The 19,247-nt window shown below is 32.1% G+C and overlaps 1 protein-coding gene across 2 annotated transcripts in view; it reads left to right on the top strand.

The window, feature by feature from the left end:
• The window catches only part of LOC121114275 (serine/threonine-protein kinase NIM1), a 110,263-nt gene that overhangs the window by 16,086 nt on the left and 74,930 nt on the right, over nucleotides 1-19,247 (top strand). The window contains exons 3-5 of one of the 2 annotated variants that reach the window (XM_040708194.2): nucleotides 1,076-1,141; nucleotides 14,843-15,070; nucleotides 15,136-15,247. In XM_040708194.2, coding sequence (XP_040564128.1) covers nucleotides 1,076-1,141; nucleotides 14,843-15,070; nucleotides 15,136-15,247 — 406 coding nt within the window. The remainder of the gene's footprint in view (nucleotides 1-1,075; nucleotides 1,142-14,842; nucleotides 15,071-15,135; nucleotides 15,248-19,247) is intronic. The other variant, XM_040708195.2, reaches the window with a different exon arrangement.

Raw genomic sequence — 19,247 nt, 5'->3', positions numbered from 1 at the left:
GTACACTGGAAGTGTCAACTTTTTTAAGTAATTTTGCACTTTGCTACTTTTGCAAAAAAAGAAAAAGAACAACATTTCATTGTTTTAGGTATATAAAATTTGATGCATTTTTGATACTTTTAATGTTGAAGCAATGCCATAATTTGAGTGGCAGAATAATTTATTTTGGTTAAATAAATTAAAATCCATACTAGAGTAGGTTGCCAAGGGTTGCCCGTGTTCATTTATAAATTTAAATTAATTTTCACCTTTTCTGTTTTATGTATATATAGACCGTCAAATTCTACGAATTATTCTCGCTGTATTTTGAGGAGATTATAAGGTTTCGAGAACATAAAATATTCAAGTGTCGACAGTTAAACTGTTATTCGTACAATTGTCATGTTATGGTCAAAAATCTTTCGTCTTATTCTTTCTTCTTCCCTAAATCTTATAATCTCCGTTTTAAAAAACATCCAGCAAGAATAATTTTTAGAATTGTAACGGTCTTTATTTATTTTATATAAAAAAAGAAGTTATTCAAAAAAATTGTTTTTAGATCAATGCTATTTTAAGGATGCCATGGCCTTGAAGGCCAATAAATGGTTACCAAAACAGTATCTACATAAAACATTTCACCCAAATCCATTCATTAGTTCGGCTGTGAATCCTGGACAAACATTTAAATTTAATTTATATGATTGGAGTAATTTTATTCACTTTAATAATGTTTACCATTATTTGCTGCAAGCATTCACAGGACTCATGCGGCCTTACGGCCGTAGTTTGCCAACCTCAGATGTATATGGACTTCAAAGACGATTTCTATGTGAGATGGAGTTATTGTAAACAATATTACAAATACTCTGGTACAAAGTATCTAATAGACCGAAATATGTCCATGAAATATTGGGACATATTTCTAGTACTATTATTAGATATTTATAAATAAATTAAATATATTCGGATTTTCTTGCCCTTTGTTCAATAGTGTCTTTGTGTTGACGATCCATATATGTTGAATACCCATCAAAAAAAAAATTAAACATAGTTTTCATATCAATCTTAAATGTTTTTGTGCTATTTTATTTTGAAGGTGGATCTGCAAAAGTTATACCACGTTGTCAAAGTGTTTTTAAGGACATAATATCGACAAGCAAAGGTGAATCCCGAATTTCGCAAACCCACAAAAAATACCTTTAAAGAAAATACAATAGAAGTTGAATAACTCTAATTTGCAAAGAGAAGGCTATTTTTTGCAAGAAGAGACAATGTTTTTTTTTTTTTCCAATAGTGAAAATTTTGCCTACTTTTCTACTGTATTCGTGTTCTGATTGGTTGAATAACCCTACTCTTAGATTGACAATAATCCAACTATTGGATTGTGAAATCTAATTGTCCAACTACCTTAGAATTAGGGTTGTAAATCTTAAGTAGTTTTTAGCGTGCGATTTTTTTTCTGGCTAGCAACCTAAACAGTTTTTTTCCTTTTTTTAAACCTGTCGTCATTATTATTTCATTTTTATAGAGAGGACATGTAAATCTAAAGTGTAAACACAAGTGTGTGTCCCAATGAATCACGAATAAAGATAAGAAATAAGATAAAAAAACCAAATTCGATTTTTTTTTTCAAAAAAAACAAAAAAGTCTAAGCAATCGAAATTATTTATTAAATGAAAAATAAAATTTCACATCAAACTCAAATTTGAAAAAAAGAAATACCCTCACACATATATTTGCTTTAATACCTAGTCATGCTGGAACGGGTCCTTCGAGCCGTACACAATAGACTTATGCACTTCCCTATCTTCCCAGGATTTCTGAACAGGGCTCTTTTGTTTGAGATATCCGACTTCTAATGTATGTAATCCTATCAAAGGGATACTTTATTTTCTTTCAATCCTTTTTTTTTTTGACCAACTAAAATCTATTTTATAATGAGCAGAGTAGTTATTAATTGAAAGTGGGAATTGAATTAAAACAGTCGTTTAATCAATTTATTAAGAAACTAACACAAGAAATCACAATTTACTTAGAGTCAACTTTTCTGTTTTTTCCTCCTATATCAGTTTTGGAACGTTGATTGGTGGAATTTGAATTAGTTTTTGTTAAATTGTTGAAAATAATTTCGAACAACTATTAAATATTAAAATAATCTTGATTTTGACTTCCCCCGTTATTTTCTTGTTGCAAATAGATTCCTAGATACAATAAAGGTAACAACCTGTACGCCATTCATTCTACTATTGTTTTATATCTTTCATTTGAAAATCATTCTACCCATTAAAAAAAAAATAGCTTTCAGTCGGTCAAAAAATTAGGACGGGGAAATAGTGTGCGCGTTACATGTATAGAGTGTTCTTTGTCCTATCATTTAATATAAAAAATATCCCTGTATAACTTTATAATATTTTCTTTTCTTGCATACATTAATTAAAATTTTGTGCTCACTAAGTTCGATTATTTTTTCTCCCTCTGATGTTCCACAGATGAATGGCCCTTATCTTATTTTTTTAATATTTTTTAAATAAGAGAACAATATGCATTGACTGTCCTATTTATTCTCATATTCCCCAAGTCATGCTTATTTTTACATAACTCATTAAATAGAAAGTACCAACATCACTTAACCTAATAATTATTGTTGGTACGCAAATAAATTACAAAAAATATATATCTAAAATATAAGGGCACAAGTGATGGATCTTGGGAAAACCGAAAATTCGGTTCCGCTGTTACATTTTTGAGGATAACTGCCGAACGACCAAAATTGCAGGCCAAAGCCGCAGTTTTGACCCAAAATAGTCAAAATATTCGTATCTGGACAAGAAAGATGGTAAGAGCTGTATTTAAAAAAATCCCGTATCGTGTCTATTCTAGTACTGAGAAAAATACAATAAATCTACAATATCTGGTTCTTATAATTTTTGCTGAAAAATAGTTCAAATTAAATTAATAATTCTTAAATCAGAAAAGAAACTATCTGGATCTAAAATTAGAATTTTCATCAATGTTGATTCTCATATATGAAAATTTTATGATAGCGAAAAGGACATGGGTTTTTGTAGTAGCTATCTGAACATATGTATTTATATATTGATGGCTAATATAATTGCTGGTACTAGTTTATAGTAGTATACAGTAGGAGGCCCCTTAGGGTTGTAATATTAATAATTGGTTAATTATTAATATAAATATTATTTCATTTCTGAGGAGTGAACTTATTTTTCTACTAAATATAACATAGAACGGATGGAACTTTTGCGTGTGCAATTTGGGAATAAAAATAAACCAAAAATCAACATGATAACCCTGACAATTTCAAGAATGTTTTGGCTGAGAGCAGCTTAGTTCTCATGACGTTTCATTAGATCAGCTGCAAGCAGCTGTGAAGAGAGGGGGGAAGATAAGATAATAAACAAGGACATAGGTAAGAATTACTCTGATGTTGATCCTCAATTTTTCTCTGAGTTTAAGATTATAGTATCAAATGTTCTTAGAAATAAATATAATGTACATTGTACATACACATGATAGATGTGGTAATCCACTTTTATACTGAAGATTTCTTGAAAAGTTATAAGTAATGATGAAAATCGAGATTAGAATGGGCATGTTAAAAAAAGCAACCGAAAATCAACATGGTAACCCTAACAATTTGAAGAATGTTTTAGAGGATAGAAAATAATCATGCTCATGACATTTCATTAGATCAGCTACAATCAGATGTGACAAGGAAAAGGATAATAAAATCTGCAAGAATTACTCCGATGTCGACCCCCCGTCCAACAAGAACTTACAGTTATAACTTAACTCTGCAAAAATTGCTCAAGGTTAAGCTTGGTCTATTTTGAGCACACACGGATGTTCAAACACGTTTGGAATATAACTGAATTTATTTATGAAATAATGTTCACTACTCAAGAATTGAATGATAACGACAACTGCTAAAGAAAAGAAAATTTCTTCTTGATACTACCAATTACAAATTAACGGGCCAGCTAAATAACACACCAGATTTACATGTATGGTTATAAGCAAAGATAGAAAAAATGTCTAAATCCTCGTGAGTGTAAATAAAAAATAAAAGTACTATTATGTTAGTTACTTTGATCAACGACATATTATCTACTGAAACAGATCACTAAATAAAGTATAGTGCTCCTTACTCGCAAACACGTTTGAATTTTAAAAACATGGAGAAATAATGAATGTGAGCACAGTAATATCTTGTACATTGCCAACATATACTTTAAAAAAAATGTAACCTCAAGAGTATTTCAACATTTTTCTCATCTTTGGCCATAAACAGTTATGCTAGGTGACCGGAAGATTCGCCTGGGAATTTTCAACCTGCAGAAGTTTTTCCCTAGGAAGTTTCGTCTCAAAAATATACATAAAATATATATTATAGCATATATTTATTTTTGTACTTATTCTTACGGTTTTAAAATGGGTCTTTCTTCAGTTGAAGTCGTCTGTAGTTCATTTTTTTTTACGTAAAAGAACTTGAAACGAAGGCATTTTAATTCAATTTAAATGTATAGCATTCATATTAAATGAATACTCTTTCTTATAATGATGATTTTGAACCTTTTTTTTTTACCGGTATCGGAAAGAGGAAGAAAGAACGTAAGAAAATAAATTTGAATAAACAAAGTAAGTGGTAATACTTCAACTTTTAGAACTTTTGTGACTCTGGGTAAAAACTCAATATACCTGTCTGAGAGACGAAGGCCACCTGACTCATTAAGGAATTGAAGCACGACTCTATAGGGTAGTTTTTTTTTCTGACAAGATTTGCAAGGATATTCTTGTGGCGCAACATAAGTTCCTTTATTTCCGACATGGCCCTCGGCGTCATTTTCGCTGTATTTCTTCCCTCAGAGTGAGAAAATATACTTTCCAGGGGGCAAAAATCCTGGGGAGAAATATCCTAGAATCATGATGCTAATACGTAGCTGTTTATACCTCGCTTTTTTATTGTAGTTGCCAATCCAAAGAGTGAATTTTCTTTTCCTAAGCTTTTATCATTATTATTTAATTCCTGAGGAGTGAACTTCCTTTTCTACTACATACAAGGTATCATTGATATATACAAATCCGGATTGAGCATTTGCGAGAGTTCATAAAAGACAGAGAGTAAATCTAAGGATTTTTGTCGAGGTATAGTTATAAGTTCTTGTTGTACTCAGAGTGGAATTGAGGATCAATATCGGAGTGATCCTTGCCTATGTCCTTGCTTATTTCATTCTCCCCCTCGTCACAGCTACTTGCAGCTGATCTAATAAAACGTCATGTCAGCTAAGCTGTTCTCCTCCTATTCTTCGAATTGTCAGGAGAAGCATGCATATTTACTGCTTATTTCTTTTTCATAGTTCTAATTATACATAAGTCATCTCGAGGATTTTGAGTTAAAACGAAATACAATCTTTATTTTCTCAATCATTTTTCACATTATTTTTCAAAAGCAAAACAAAACAATTTAACTTTGCTTGAGGATTGCTTAACCTTGAAATGACAGAATGTGTACTATTGTGTTTAAAAATATGTTTTCAACTCTTTTTTTTTTTTTTTTTTTTTTTTTTTTTGCAATTAATGCAATTAACAACTGTAGTTTCAAATATACGTCTATTGTACATAGAAAAATATTTTTGAATGAATGTTTTTTGACGAAACCCTAGATTATGTATGTAATTAAAATCATGATTAAAACCTAGGCACATTTAAATCTAAAACAAGAAAACAGCAGAAATGCAAAATAAAGGGATATTTTTGCACACGCTGTGTGTTAATTTATGAATTTAGTGCATGTGTAATTATAGAAGGAAAACATTCATTTTACTACTCATTAAAAAGTAATGTTATTTTTACATAAGAAAATTGTCTACAGAATGAAGACGTTAGTCTGTTTTTTATTTTTTAAACAAATTTAAAAGGAAATCTTATACAAGGTGTTCAAGCTATCTGACCCACAAAAAGTATTTTTTCCCCCGAAGGCAATTGTCTCTCCAATCAGTTATCAGATTGAAAAATAAAACCAGATTCTCTATGCTTAAAAGATTTTGATTTGTTTCATTGAATAAAATCACCTAGCGCCTCAATTACAGTCTCTATGCGAGTAGGCATTCACTATTTGGACCCATGGCAACTCTTGGAGTTCATTCTTGATCCGACTAATAAGTTTGTCTTTCGAATTGCAAGGGGTTTGGTTGGTTTGTCATTAGATTGTACGCTACACACAAAAAAAAATCCATCTGATTCAGATCCGACCATTTTAGAGGTCAAAAGTCTTCAAAAAGTCTTGAAGCCATTTGAAATTTTTTCCTCAGGTGTGGCAGGGATCAGAGTCCTTCTACCATATGTAAGGCCTTCCATTGGCAAACTTTCAAACCAGGGATTCACCTTGATCTTTTTCACGTCCAGGTAGGCATCAGTTTTGACTCTGAGGATTTTGGGGACCAAATGAGGAGGCATGACGTGTCCTTCAGAGCTAAACACCCTTAGACAACATTATTGTTGCCTCAAAATACCTTTAAAGGCCTCAAATTCCCTCCTAACCTTGCGAACGAATGCTTCACTGAGTCACAGAGTTCGAATAATTGTTATCTTTTCGCTCTGGGCGCGGGTTCCAAGGAAGCCTTTCCAAATAATTTGGGACAAAAAGAGAGCGCCCCAAAGTACCGGGATAAATCACTTGCATACCTTGTATATGCGAATAAATTCATACAGGGATTCTCAACCTTTTGCAATTGGCGGCACAATTGAAATACTTAAATCGATTTCCGATTCACACCTTTAAAGATAAATGAGTAAAAAACCTAACATATTTATAAAACAAATAATAAACTGGGCTGTAGATATGTTTGAGGCCACTGTCTCTAGCTGTATTTACCAAAATACCGGCTGATATCGGATTGAGTTTCGGTGTGGTGTATCTAGGTGCTAAACAAACAAACATCCAATATATATATTCTGCTCCCTAAGTGATACACTTGAAGGAAGGAAATAAAAACAAGTCCCACTCCGTATCAAGTAAAGGTATAGATTGGAATTAATCTGCTATAGATCTTTAGTTCTACTTTTAATCAATCAGGAACTTGAACTTATAACTCCGAATAATTCTTAGGATTTAACATGCAGGCTGAAAAGGCTCGGGCTCAATAAAGAAAATATGTTGTTTTTTTCGTTCAAAATTAAATTATTTTAAATTATTCTTATTTTTTTATTCACTTTAAGAAGCGGAGTACCCACGTCATTTTTGAATCCATTCCTTAGGCTAAAGGGTATTTTTCTCACCAAGAAGGAGTGTAAAATTGAAGCAAGAAATAGTTTTTGATCCAATGTTTTTGAAATAATAGAAATAGCGTCACATTTAGCACAATCATCCCCAAACTGAAGAGTAGATTCTCATGGAATTTTGATAGTTGTGTTTTGAAAGTTTGTACGAACTGAAAATGAGGCGAATTAAAAATATAGCACTACATATCTATGTGTTCCTTGCTTATTTGCCATTTAAAACATAGTAGGAATAATAGAATAGAGTGCTATCACCTTGCACGCTACCAACATAAAGTGTTATTTATGATTTATACTCTGATGATTTCGACAATTTTCACATCTCTAATCAAAGTAAACGTAAAGCAATGTCATATTAGAGGCAATGTTATGAAAAGAAACTTCATCCAATTGTTTTCAAAATGATAAAAACTATACCGTTTTACCGTTTCATATTTGGTTTTAAAGCAAAAAAGAATAGTTGCAATTATAATACACAAATGTAGGGAAATACTTCATCTTTTTTCTTATTTTGTTAGAACTTTGTTAGTTATATATTCATTATTCATGTTGTCCCACTATCGGAATAATAAAAATATTAAAAAATGGACATCTTTTTTTCCATAACCGATTAGATATGGAGCTATTATAGTACGTCAAATAATATTTTGCCTACATCTATCTATTCTCTCACTCTCTCTCTATTGCTGGTACCAATCATTTAACATCCTTTCTCTGCCTGGATAATCTAAACCCAAGTTAAGGAGGATCATAAAGTATTTAGGAGAGGGCAAAGTCCTCCTTCCTCCCTGCCTACATCAGGCTCCACCAATGTTTCGACTCCTACAGTCAACAAATCAGTGAGTGATGTAACTAATATTTGCAGTCGTATCGCATATGTGGTGCGTCAACAATAAAACAGTCTTGAACAAAATCAACCAACCCCCCTTCAAGGGCTAGTGACGCCACTGTCACACAGTAATTCCTCTTATTATAATGCATATATAAAAATGGGTTTAAAATATAAGGGGATTGAGAGGGAGGGATAGGACTTAATCGCAATACCCAAGAGGAGAACCCCCAATCCTTTTGCTATTCGGAAGAAGTGGGAAAAAGTCATTATACTGCAAATTCAAGTCGTATCTCAATTCGTTGTTGAAAAGTCCAATGTAATTCTTAGTGCTTTATATCCAGTAAAAAGTTAAAATGTCGTTTTTGCACATGACCAGTCTTATATTTTGAGTACAAGTTAAGTCTGATCTATTTGGCGCATTCACCTTAAATACGACAGTAACAAAATTTTCAGCAATATCTCCTGTATTACCGTCCTTTTTTTGTCAACCAGATACTTCAGAACCTTTAGAAAAGCTTATATACATATGTACCTCTATTTTTGATTGCCTTCCACGCAATCTCATGATTACTTAATTATTAAGTTATCAATGGAACGACGTAGCTCAATGGGCAACGCACTCGGGAGAAATTATTCTCTTGAACTTAATGTGTGTAGGTTAGAGCCCTTGGTCGTTCCTAGAGAAGGAAATATACGTACATTAAGTTTATGGACTTCAAAGGAGATTCCTAAGTTAGATGGAGCAATTGTACTACTACAATGTTTATTTATACATAATCAGTGCAACATCATCTGATCAATTAGAGGAATATCAAAAATAATAATAAAGATTTATCATTTTCCGCTTACTCTCTATGCATATGAAATAAATTCAAAGTCATTCCAAAACCATTAAACAATTAACCCATATATACATTTTATGGTAATAAATTAAATTGAAGTTTCATTGACTCCTTGTTCATAACCTTCATAACATTTCTTGTAGTGCATTCAAATATGACTTCTACAAAGAACTTGTTAAAAAATAGTTCGAACTTTATTATACAGGGTGACTCATTATTGTTTATACGATTAAAACTTGGAAAATGTGTGTCAAACAAATAGAAACACTCTAGCTGATGGTTTCTTGATCAAATCTAATGTATAGCCTTGCACATATTGCTTTCAGCCAAGATGGTGCACCAAGCCACACCACAAACAGCGTCTAGAAGGGGTGCGTGTAGAATTTTCCTCACTTTGCGGCAAGAAAATGTGGCCACTAGACTTAAATGTAATGAACTAAACAATAAAGTCCATGCTAGAGAAGGAGATTGTCTGGGCCTACCATAGCAACCTATTTTAGCCAAAACTCAAAATCAAACATTTATGGCTAACTTGTCCAGGATTTCATCCGTGAAAAAAATATTTTTTTTTCAGACCAACTGTGTTCGCGTTTAATCGTCCAAACACAAATTATACAGCCTATACATAAGATTTATAGTTTACAAGATTACAAGAAAATCTAATAGCAAATATATCATTTATTTTTCAGATGACTGAAATACCTAAATATTTTCCTCGATACTTCATAATATGTAATATTATTTGATATTTATGTATGTCGTACTATTCATTGTTGTAAAAGAAAAAACTATTTTAACAACATATTATTGAATATAATGCTCAAGCCAACCAAAAGAAAAAGAGTTAATTCATTGGATGTGATAAATATAGGACGTTGCCATAAAAAGACTTCACAAGCTTGAGGTTTCCCTAATTCATGGGTATTTTATTTCATTTCAGTATTACTCTAATATATCTACAAACTACATCTAAAAAAAATATAACTAATAACCGGTTAAGCCAAAAATTTACTTTTTGGCCATCTTGTCGGATAGTTCAAGATCCTTGTAAAAGGTATAAACATTTATCATACCTTTACAGTGTACACGTAATGTGTACAGACAATTTATTTCTAAAAACTTTACATATTAAAATCAGTATTAGAAAAATTGCCCGAGGAGGAATATTACCACCAAAAAGCCTAATTTTTAGTTAGTTGATGAAAGAGGTCACATTTCCCATTTCCAGAATTCTGTCAAGTTTTTCTAACACCAATGAACTTCCGTATGATGGAACAGAATCTCGTTGCCTTACGTAATTGCCTTCAGGGTAGTTCTTGTCCAACCAGAGCTTAATCACCTTCTTCATGATGTTCAAGCAAGAATATTTTTTTCATTTTTAGCCCTTTCAACACCAATGAGGTCAGGTCATCAGTGCATATTTTGTAGTGACCACAAGTATTAAGCTTCCTGTTAAAGTATACTACATCCTACTTAAGATTATTGACAGTAGCTACAAGCTTCCTGAAGCTGGGAATGATATGGAAAATATCTCCAATCGAGAAGTTGTGTGTCAAGAAGATGTGTCAAGCCCTGTCTCTTGAACTGAGATAAACATATTCTTGAGGGATCAAAATTGTCGAGTTTGAACTACTTACCACGCTGATACTACATAAAAAATATGCGTTCAAATATAAAGTATTTTGAAACAAGTTTCTGTGATGTGTATGTGTTATATTTCGAGCTCCAGCCTGGTGCGTGACTTTGCAAAGCCGTTTTTACAGATGACTGATAATACCAAAGTCCAAGGGTGTCGGAACTGTGGGGAGGCCAAGAGTCTTCTTCTTCAGCTTGTTGAGGAGTATTTTTCATCGAATCAGACGCTTTCTTGATCCAAAGGCTCCAAACTCTATCGAGGAGTTCTCTCGTAGAAATTAATGTTTAAGTCTTGATACAGCAAGTGGTGCATGGTAATCTGGATGATGTAAAATTTACGACCATGGTTATTTATGGCCACATAGCCTCTTATGCCTTCAATGTTACCTTTAACTGCCTCAACCAATTTTTTTGTACTCTTTGGCATTCTTATGGCCCTTATAGAAGTTTTTTTGTGCCTCTTGCGTTCACTCAGTACACAGTATAGCGGTTACAGCCAGTTCTGTAGAAATAACTGATGGACATTTTATATGCAAGGATAGCTCCGAAATTGCAGCTTGTCTTTGCTCCATGTTTTTGGTTATGACACACTTATTTCTCGGTTGACTGTGCTTATTTTTTGTTTAGAGTTTTTTTACAATAAATTAGGGGTGAAGATCGAAATAAAAAAAAAAGGGAAATCCCTGTAATTTAATATGTGTTGCATTTTAGACGAATGAGCCTGTATTTGGGACGGGTCAAGAGGTTTGAAAATGGCCAATTTCGACCCAAAAATTCCTTTTTTTTCAAACTAACATGGTGTGAGAGTCTTCAAACTTTGACAGCAAAAAAGGTCTCTCCGTAAGGAAATAAGTCATTTTTAAAAAAAAGGCTCTCTTGTTAAGTATATTATTTTGTTTTTTACATCGAGAAAAATATCTATGACTGATAGTTAAATTGTAAGATATACACGAGACAGCCACTATATAATAATCAATTCAATATTTTTACATTAAATATAAAGTTGTTCAATAAACGAATGCCTTTGAATTATCCTTAAGACGTTCGGTGCTATAACTTATAAGTGTATGTGTATCGTGTATATTTATATTCTATTATAAATTGCTGCAAAGTTATAATACGATATCAGTAGTGCATAATCTAATATTCAAATGGTGAATAATTAAGTATTTGGAATTATATACTTTGTAATATGTTACATATATTTTAGGAAAAAACTTGACATTCCAATATTCCATGTTTACTTCATTTTTGGATTGAACTAAATAAAACATTATTTGTTTACCTGAAATAATTAATATATATGAGGCCTTTTAAACAAATATTCTCAAAAATAAACCTGGATTTGACACTCTAAAGAGTGGGAAACAAAACTTGTTGTAACGATTAAATTATAACTTTATCCCTGTTATTTTAATTGTCTCTATCTGTAAAAATGTCAAACCAATAGCAAAGAAGGCAGCGCGTGTGCGATCTCCTCCACGCTAATGTAAGTGCTACGAAGGCAGCAGATACCGTTAGCATCTATATCCTGGAGGCTTACAACAGGGGTGTGCAACCTTCTGGAGAAAAGAGGCCAAACAACTATAACTGCAGAGTCATGGTGGAAAACCATGTTATTGAATATATAATGGAATTTCTGTGTGTTTAGAGAAAACAAGGATTCAATTTAACTTTATTTGAACAATAACCTTATTTTTTTACTACAGGAATAGTAATAATGAAATGAAATATAAACACAATCCAAAAGAAAAATCTATATGACTTCTTTTATCTGCACACTCCAGGTGCAAAAAAGGAAATTTATGAAGGCTCTCTACTGTCATTTTGGATTAGTGAGTCTATATTGAGATGATTGTCCATGATAAAACGACGGCCGGTAATAATTCACTCACAAGCCGATATTGCCCGAACGCCGGTGGTTGCCAATATCTGGCTTACAACATCAAGAATTCCATTACAGGCCAATACAATCAAGAAAAACTAAAAATTCAGTAGCTACAATATGGCTGACATCTGGCCTGCCTCCATGTGGCCCACCTCTATCCCTGACCTCAATCTCTTGGACCTTAAAATTTAGAATCTTTTTGATAAGAATATCTGCTGCAAAATTTTTATTCACTCTGTACACAGTATAGCGGTTGCCATTGTGACTACATTGTACGCCATGTACACGGTCTTCACCGTCAACAGCTGCCAATCTCTTTTCCGGAGTGTCAAATCTGTTATAGCCTGTGAAGGAGGGCATATTTATTTGAAAATCAATTCCATATAAATGATATTTTTGTAATATAGTCATTCTAATGCTAGTTTTGGGTCCCCAGTCTGTACATTGGGTGAAAAGGAATTATTTACCTTCCGAACGCTTCGGAAATATTAGCTAAAAAATCTCAAAAGGCTTTTACATCACTTTCCACAGTATAGATGACTAGAACCAAAAAACTCACATTTAAATACCCTATATTTAGATGTTCTTTCCTCAAGAGTGAAATATTGATAAAAACAGTTTGAGAAAACAAAAACATTCGTCAGGTTGCAAACAGGTCACCACCATCTCAAACGGTGTCACTAATTGGAAAGGTTGAAGAAGATATCATAGGATTTTGCTAGAATATGACAAAAACTACAAAATAAACAAGTTGTCTATCTACAAAATTCATATTTGTGTACAAACAATAAATTTTCTCACCACAAATCAGATTATTCCTCAAAAAAATCGAGCTTGATTAAAAAAGTATTTCTCATAACCTAATAATTTATATCAATTAATTTTGTATGAACGAACAAAGGCTTTGCACCAATTGACGAAATGTTGACTGTTTGATCTTTTTTTTTTCCAAAAAAAGTAGCTATGAAAATATTTTTTCCCCCACTAGAGGCACGGATGGATAACTATTCTATAACTATCCACACAGCAACCATTAATTTAACAATTTAATTGAATTGATAAGTTGAATTCTACAAATGTGAAAAAAAAAAAAAAAAAAATTGCATGCCTCACGAGTAAAAAAGGTACATGAAACGTCATTTATGATATCTCAAAAGCGACATCTTTCGGGTAAAATGTATTCATTGTAGCCTAAGAAAACTCCTCAAGCTAAGAGGCTCATTTTGCCACTTGGTATTATAACTGCAGGCCTAACAATGTTTAATCGCATCAAGGAGTAAAGAACGTTTAAAAATTCCTGCCCTAGAGTCTAGATTAGTCATTCACAGCATTTTGGTCACCCAAATATTTTAATTATTGTCGTCTTGTGCAAAGGCTTTGAAGGGATGCCCTGTATCCCAGTTGAAAACCACATGCTAAAACATTGTGTACATTGTAAAATATGTTACCCATCCAAAAAAATTGAATATAAAGTCCATTATTCACTGAAATATTTGGTGCGTCAAGATGAAAACCATCTTGAAAAAAATACATTAAGGGGAAAATTCCAATTTATTTTTCTACCTCTATAAAAATAAAACCCAATATTTCATTGACATATTTAAATATCTTTAAATTGCAACTGAGGTCACAGGCGTTAAAGAGGTAATTCCATACTAAGTTGGCACTTGAGGTCATTGGCATGGGCTGTTTTCATCTGGGTCCAGTTTGGCCTTTTTGATAGATCCCTTCTTCCTCTCCAATGTTTCGGATATGCTGACGGGGTAGACGGTGGTCCTGGAGACGTCCAACTACTTAGAGTATACGTATGGAAATTCGGTGATCTCGTTCAATTGTCAATTATCTCGACTTGTACGTGAGCAAGAGAGCTTATGTTTGTTTTTTAGTAACTAATTGTTGATGCTTTAATGTATCAAAACATGAATTAATTTTAATTACTTCACCTTCATTAACTATTGAATTAGTAGGTGTTCAGATTTTAATGGAACAACCGGTACAAGATTTTTTGACTCACCGCATGTAGTTTAAAAAAATAATACTAAATAACAATTTGCCATACTTTTTTTTTTTGTAAAAATAACAAATAAACTGTGTTAATTGGTATGAAATTTATATATAGAACTCTAGAGCTGACATAAATCACCTATTACATTATATTTTAATGGCTTCATTTCCTTAATGATAACAACATAACATTTAGTTTCCTTCGTTTTATTTAACACATTTTAGACTTTTATTTTTCTATTAATTACAACTGCCTTGGGCGTTTGCCTATATTTATATCCTCTAGTAAATACCTTATTCCTTTGCATGAAAGCTACTTGAGACATAATAAATAATCATTACATTTCCCCCCTTTATTTCCAGTGGGCTCTGCCTCATCAACAGACGACTCAAATGTTGGAAATACTCTCAATGAGCCTCAAGAGAATCGAAAGAGTATTTATGAACGACTAACATGGCAACAGCAGCATGATAAAGCCTGTCAAAGGGATTTGGCTCTGGGAAGACGGATTGGGTTTTATAAATTCAAATCGGAGTTAGGAACCGGTAATTTTTCCAGAGTTAAAATGGGAATACATCTACCAACAAAAGGTAAAGTCATGCTACATAAATATTTTTATGTCAATCATATTTTTACTAATATTTTATATTGTTAGAAAAAGTTGCAATCAAAATCATCGATAAGAGAAAGTTGGACGCTAAGACCTCCAAAATGGTCTCAAAGGAAATTGCCATCATGGACACTTTATCTCATCCGCATTTAATTAGGTGAGTAGAATGTTTATATAAGCTTTTAATATCAGATTAGTTTGGATCTCTGGGATTGAGATGGTGTTTTTTTTTTTATTTCTTTAACTTTGAGAAATATAAAAATATCTTCATAGTATAAAATTTCTGGTTTTTGTGGTCTACAGACAGTAATATTTTATATACTAACAATTATTTTGATAGCTTTAAAAATATAAAAAATATTTATTAAACCGATTTTGATCATTTTTAGTATTGTAAATTTTCCATGGAGTTACTCATATATATGTGAGATAAAGTGTGGGATAGCTGACTTTCCCCCAGCAGGACGGAGTTCAGTTTACAGTATTGGAACCTATTGTGGGTTCTAGCGTATTAGCTATCAAAACCGGATAGTACATGTTCTATTCTGGTAATATTAACAAACCCTCTATAAAGTCATTGTAAGCCTTCTCAAGTTCATTTATTGGTGACTCGGACATGGTCAAAAGATCATGTCCGAGCTACCTAAGCAGACTTTGTTGAACTGTTCTACACAATATGTGGTGTTATTGAAAATATTGTAGTACATCTTTCACTAAGAATCTCCTTTAAAAAGTAAAGTAAAATGTATTTACTTAATAGCTTTTGTAAAACAAACATTTTATGCTAAAGTAATTTATAATTAAAGTTTAAGAAAAACCGTTTTATAAGTTATGTACCTTTTTATAGTTACACAAAAGTAGTTACTATGAAACATATTTGCTACATTGAATGTTGTCTTACATTTTGTTATATATTACAATTATCACATACAAATTTTATTGCAAAATAGCAGTAAAACTCTTTTGAAACGTATTTATATACAAATGTGCAGACTTGGAGGAATACAAAAATATGGTCATTGAATGCTGATAACATAAAAAAATTAGCACTTATGTAATCCTAAAATTTACAACAAAATCAGCATACACTCTGCAAAATAAAAGACAAACTAGTACTGGAAAAATATAGAACAGGGCCAACCTAGATTAATTTTTAAAGAGTCTAACAAAATGATAAGAAAATATAGACCCTATGTTGTTAGTCTAACTTCATATCCACACATAGTGTGCAGTCCCGTTTATTTTACTCTCGGTCTGTTCCAGTTCAGTCCTGTATATCAGTTCTAAAACTTTCTAAAAGGTTCGGTCCTTGATAACGTCAGTTAACGATATATATATATTTTTAAATCAGTTATACGGGGCCAGCTGTTATTTACTCATCGCTATCATGCAAATTTTAAGTTGCTAAGAGGTATTTTGTGCTACTATCTTAATTTACTTCTTGTACTGCGTACTCATGATGGCGACATCATATAACTTCATATCCAAACCTATTATTGTGTACGTATTTATTTGGGACTGAAGACTGCTGTCTCGTCCAGTTTACTCTCAGTCTGGTCCAGTCCAGTCCCGTATATTAGTTCTATAACTTTTTAAAAACTTTAGGTCTTGATAACGTCAGTCAACTTTATTTCTGTTTTTTAATCAGTTCTAGTACTTACAGTACCAAAGATCAAAAGTCTTAAGGGCAGGTTTTAAGGAAGGATAGGACCGGCCCTGGGAAATTGTAAATTTTAATCATATCTTCATTAAAATACAAACACAAGAAGTAAACTTTTATTTAATTTGCTTATCAGCAGATATGTATAAAATATTTCATATAAAGGAATAGTTGCCCATCTGAACAAGTTTTTTCATTTTTCGAAGCTGTTATCAATATTATTTTATTTCTACTAACAGAACCTCTACATAAGTATAAAGTAATTAAATAAGCGCGTTCTCAAGGAAGATGGGGAGTAGGAATGAGGAGTTGCTCGGGAGTTATAAGTGAAAGTCCTTGTTGGACTCCGAGTAGAGTTGAGGATCGGCATAGAAATAATTCCAGCCTTTATCATTGATAGATACAATGTGGGATTTGCGTTTATTTCCTTCATCTCGTTGCTGCTCGCAGTTAATTTAATAACAGGTCATTACAGCTACCTAAACTGCTTTCCTCTCAAACATTCTTCAAATTCACTGTATTACCTTGCATCTTTTACATACCTGAAGATCATATTTTATACAACTATATATGTACATATATACATTTTGACACTCAGCGGAATAATACCTATGCATTAAGACTATGTATGAGATATGCCCTCCTTTAGTTTTATGGTCTATCATTATAGTAAAACCCTTAGTTTGTCATAACAGCTAGGAAGGAAGTAATGGTTTAATAGTTTGATCAGCCTTGTATACTTTATGATAAACCTCCTTAATCCCGGGCTTGTTTATTTCAAATATTGAAGGAATATATTAAAGAAGAATATGCAAATAGCTAAAGATTTACATTCAACCCTAAATATCGCTATTTCTGCCCTTCATTTGTAGTCAGCCTTAGCGAAGTATTGTATAATAAATTGTTTATCATGAAACATGTTTTGAGGCAAATAAGTATACTGAATTAATCAATCATAACAGAAATACGATGAGCTAAGATATCCAAAAATACTAGGCTGAAACGATGCCGAATAGGTGTTCAATATGAATGTGCGTATCTATAAGAAATTCTAATAACATTGGCTCCTTGACAGAGATTTTTTTTTCTCTCTATACCCATATAAAAATCCAGACGATTTCCAGTTTGATGAAAGTTTTCCAAATTTGGATCTTGAAGAAATAATATTACTCTGTTACGTTTGTTTATGTGTTAGTACAAAAAAAAGCAGAAGAAAGTTAAAGGAAAATGATGGTGTTTAGTAGAATATAACAGCTGTAGTAGAAGGAAATCCATTATTTTTCCACTATATGGCTTTACTAATGTGTTTCCTGTGCTGTACACTGGATAGCATTAGAAAGATAGGATTTGGACCTAAAAATTTATTAGATAGGTATGTGATCGTTTGCCTCAGGTTGGTTTGGGCGTGTGTTAAAGATCAACACCAGCAAAGAGAAAACACACCATGTTTTATAGTTTTTCTTCCAATAAGGTGAAAATGCAAGCAAGGCGGCTAAACATGTGAATAATGTTTATGGTTTTGATACTGTAATAGGCAATTAGGCAAAATTTTGTTGGTCGATTCAGATCCGATAATTTTGATGTCAAAGATGCAATTTTCTCTGGAAGGCCAATTGTCAAAAATGCATGTTGTCGATATTGACCGTCTTGTAGCACAATTTTGATTGACAAGGTGACAAACATTAATGTAAAAAAATCTATTAAATATATATATATATATATTTATGCAAATTAATATGTCAAATAACCTTTTATTGTGAAACTTAAAAATTAAATTTCAGATTTGATTTTTGAGCTTCTATTTAGATGAATTTGATCAACAATCATCATGAAACCCCTTTTTTTTTTTGTAGTTTATACATTATTTGATAGCTATTGATTGTTGGAACAAAATATTTCAGATAGTTTTTGAGTGTTCGCTCATAAATAAATATGGTTCACCTTGACTATAATTTTTGATCTTAAACATCTCAAACATCAAATCCTCTGATTTTGATAAAACTTGTCATGTGAAAAGGATCAAATCAATATCTCACTTAAAAAAACAAACAATAGAGTGATAGATTTATGAGCGTGGGAGATATGAGACGTTCAATTTGTTCATGTATATAAAATTACGTAATGAAATGTTTGACATTCAATAGTTTTTAGAGGTAAAATGCTTATAAAGTTAAGCAAATCTTGTAATCTTAAATAATTCACGTATAATATTCATTCTCATAAATTGTTGCTATAATTTATTTATTACACCAAACCAATTATTTAGTTAAGCCATTAGTTGAATTAGTATTACGAACCCCATAAATAATGACACTAATCTTCCACTTTTATAAATGTGAAGATTGACCTTACTATATATGCATTACTCCTGTAGAAACCATTGTAGAGGGAGTACATGTTGTTTCAAACGAACTTGTGAGTTGATGTTCAAGATCTGGGAAAAATTCCGAAATCTACCAAAAGAGTATTTTATCAGGACTTGCTCCCACTTCCAAGG

This window comes from Lepeophtheirus salmonis, chromosome 3 (genome assembly GCF_016086655.4).
Source record: "Lepeophtheirus salmonis chromosome 3, UVic_Lsal_1.4, whole genome shotgun sequence".
Classification (NCBI taxonomy): Eukaryota; Metazoa; Arthropoda; class Copepoda; order Siphonostomatoida; family Caligidae; genus Lepeophtheirus; species Lepeophtheirus salmonis.
Note: the sequence above shows the minus strand (reverse complement) of the source record. Positions and strands in the feature narration are given on the sequence as shown.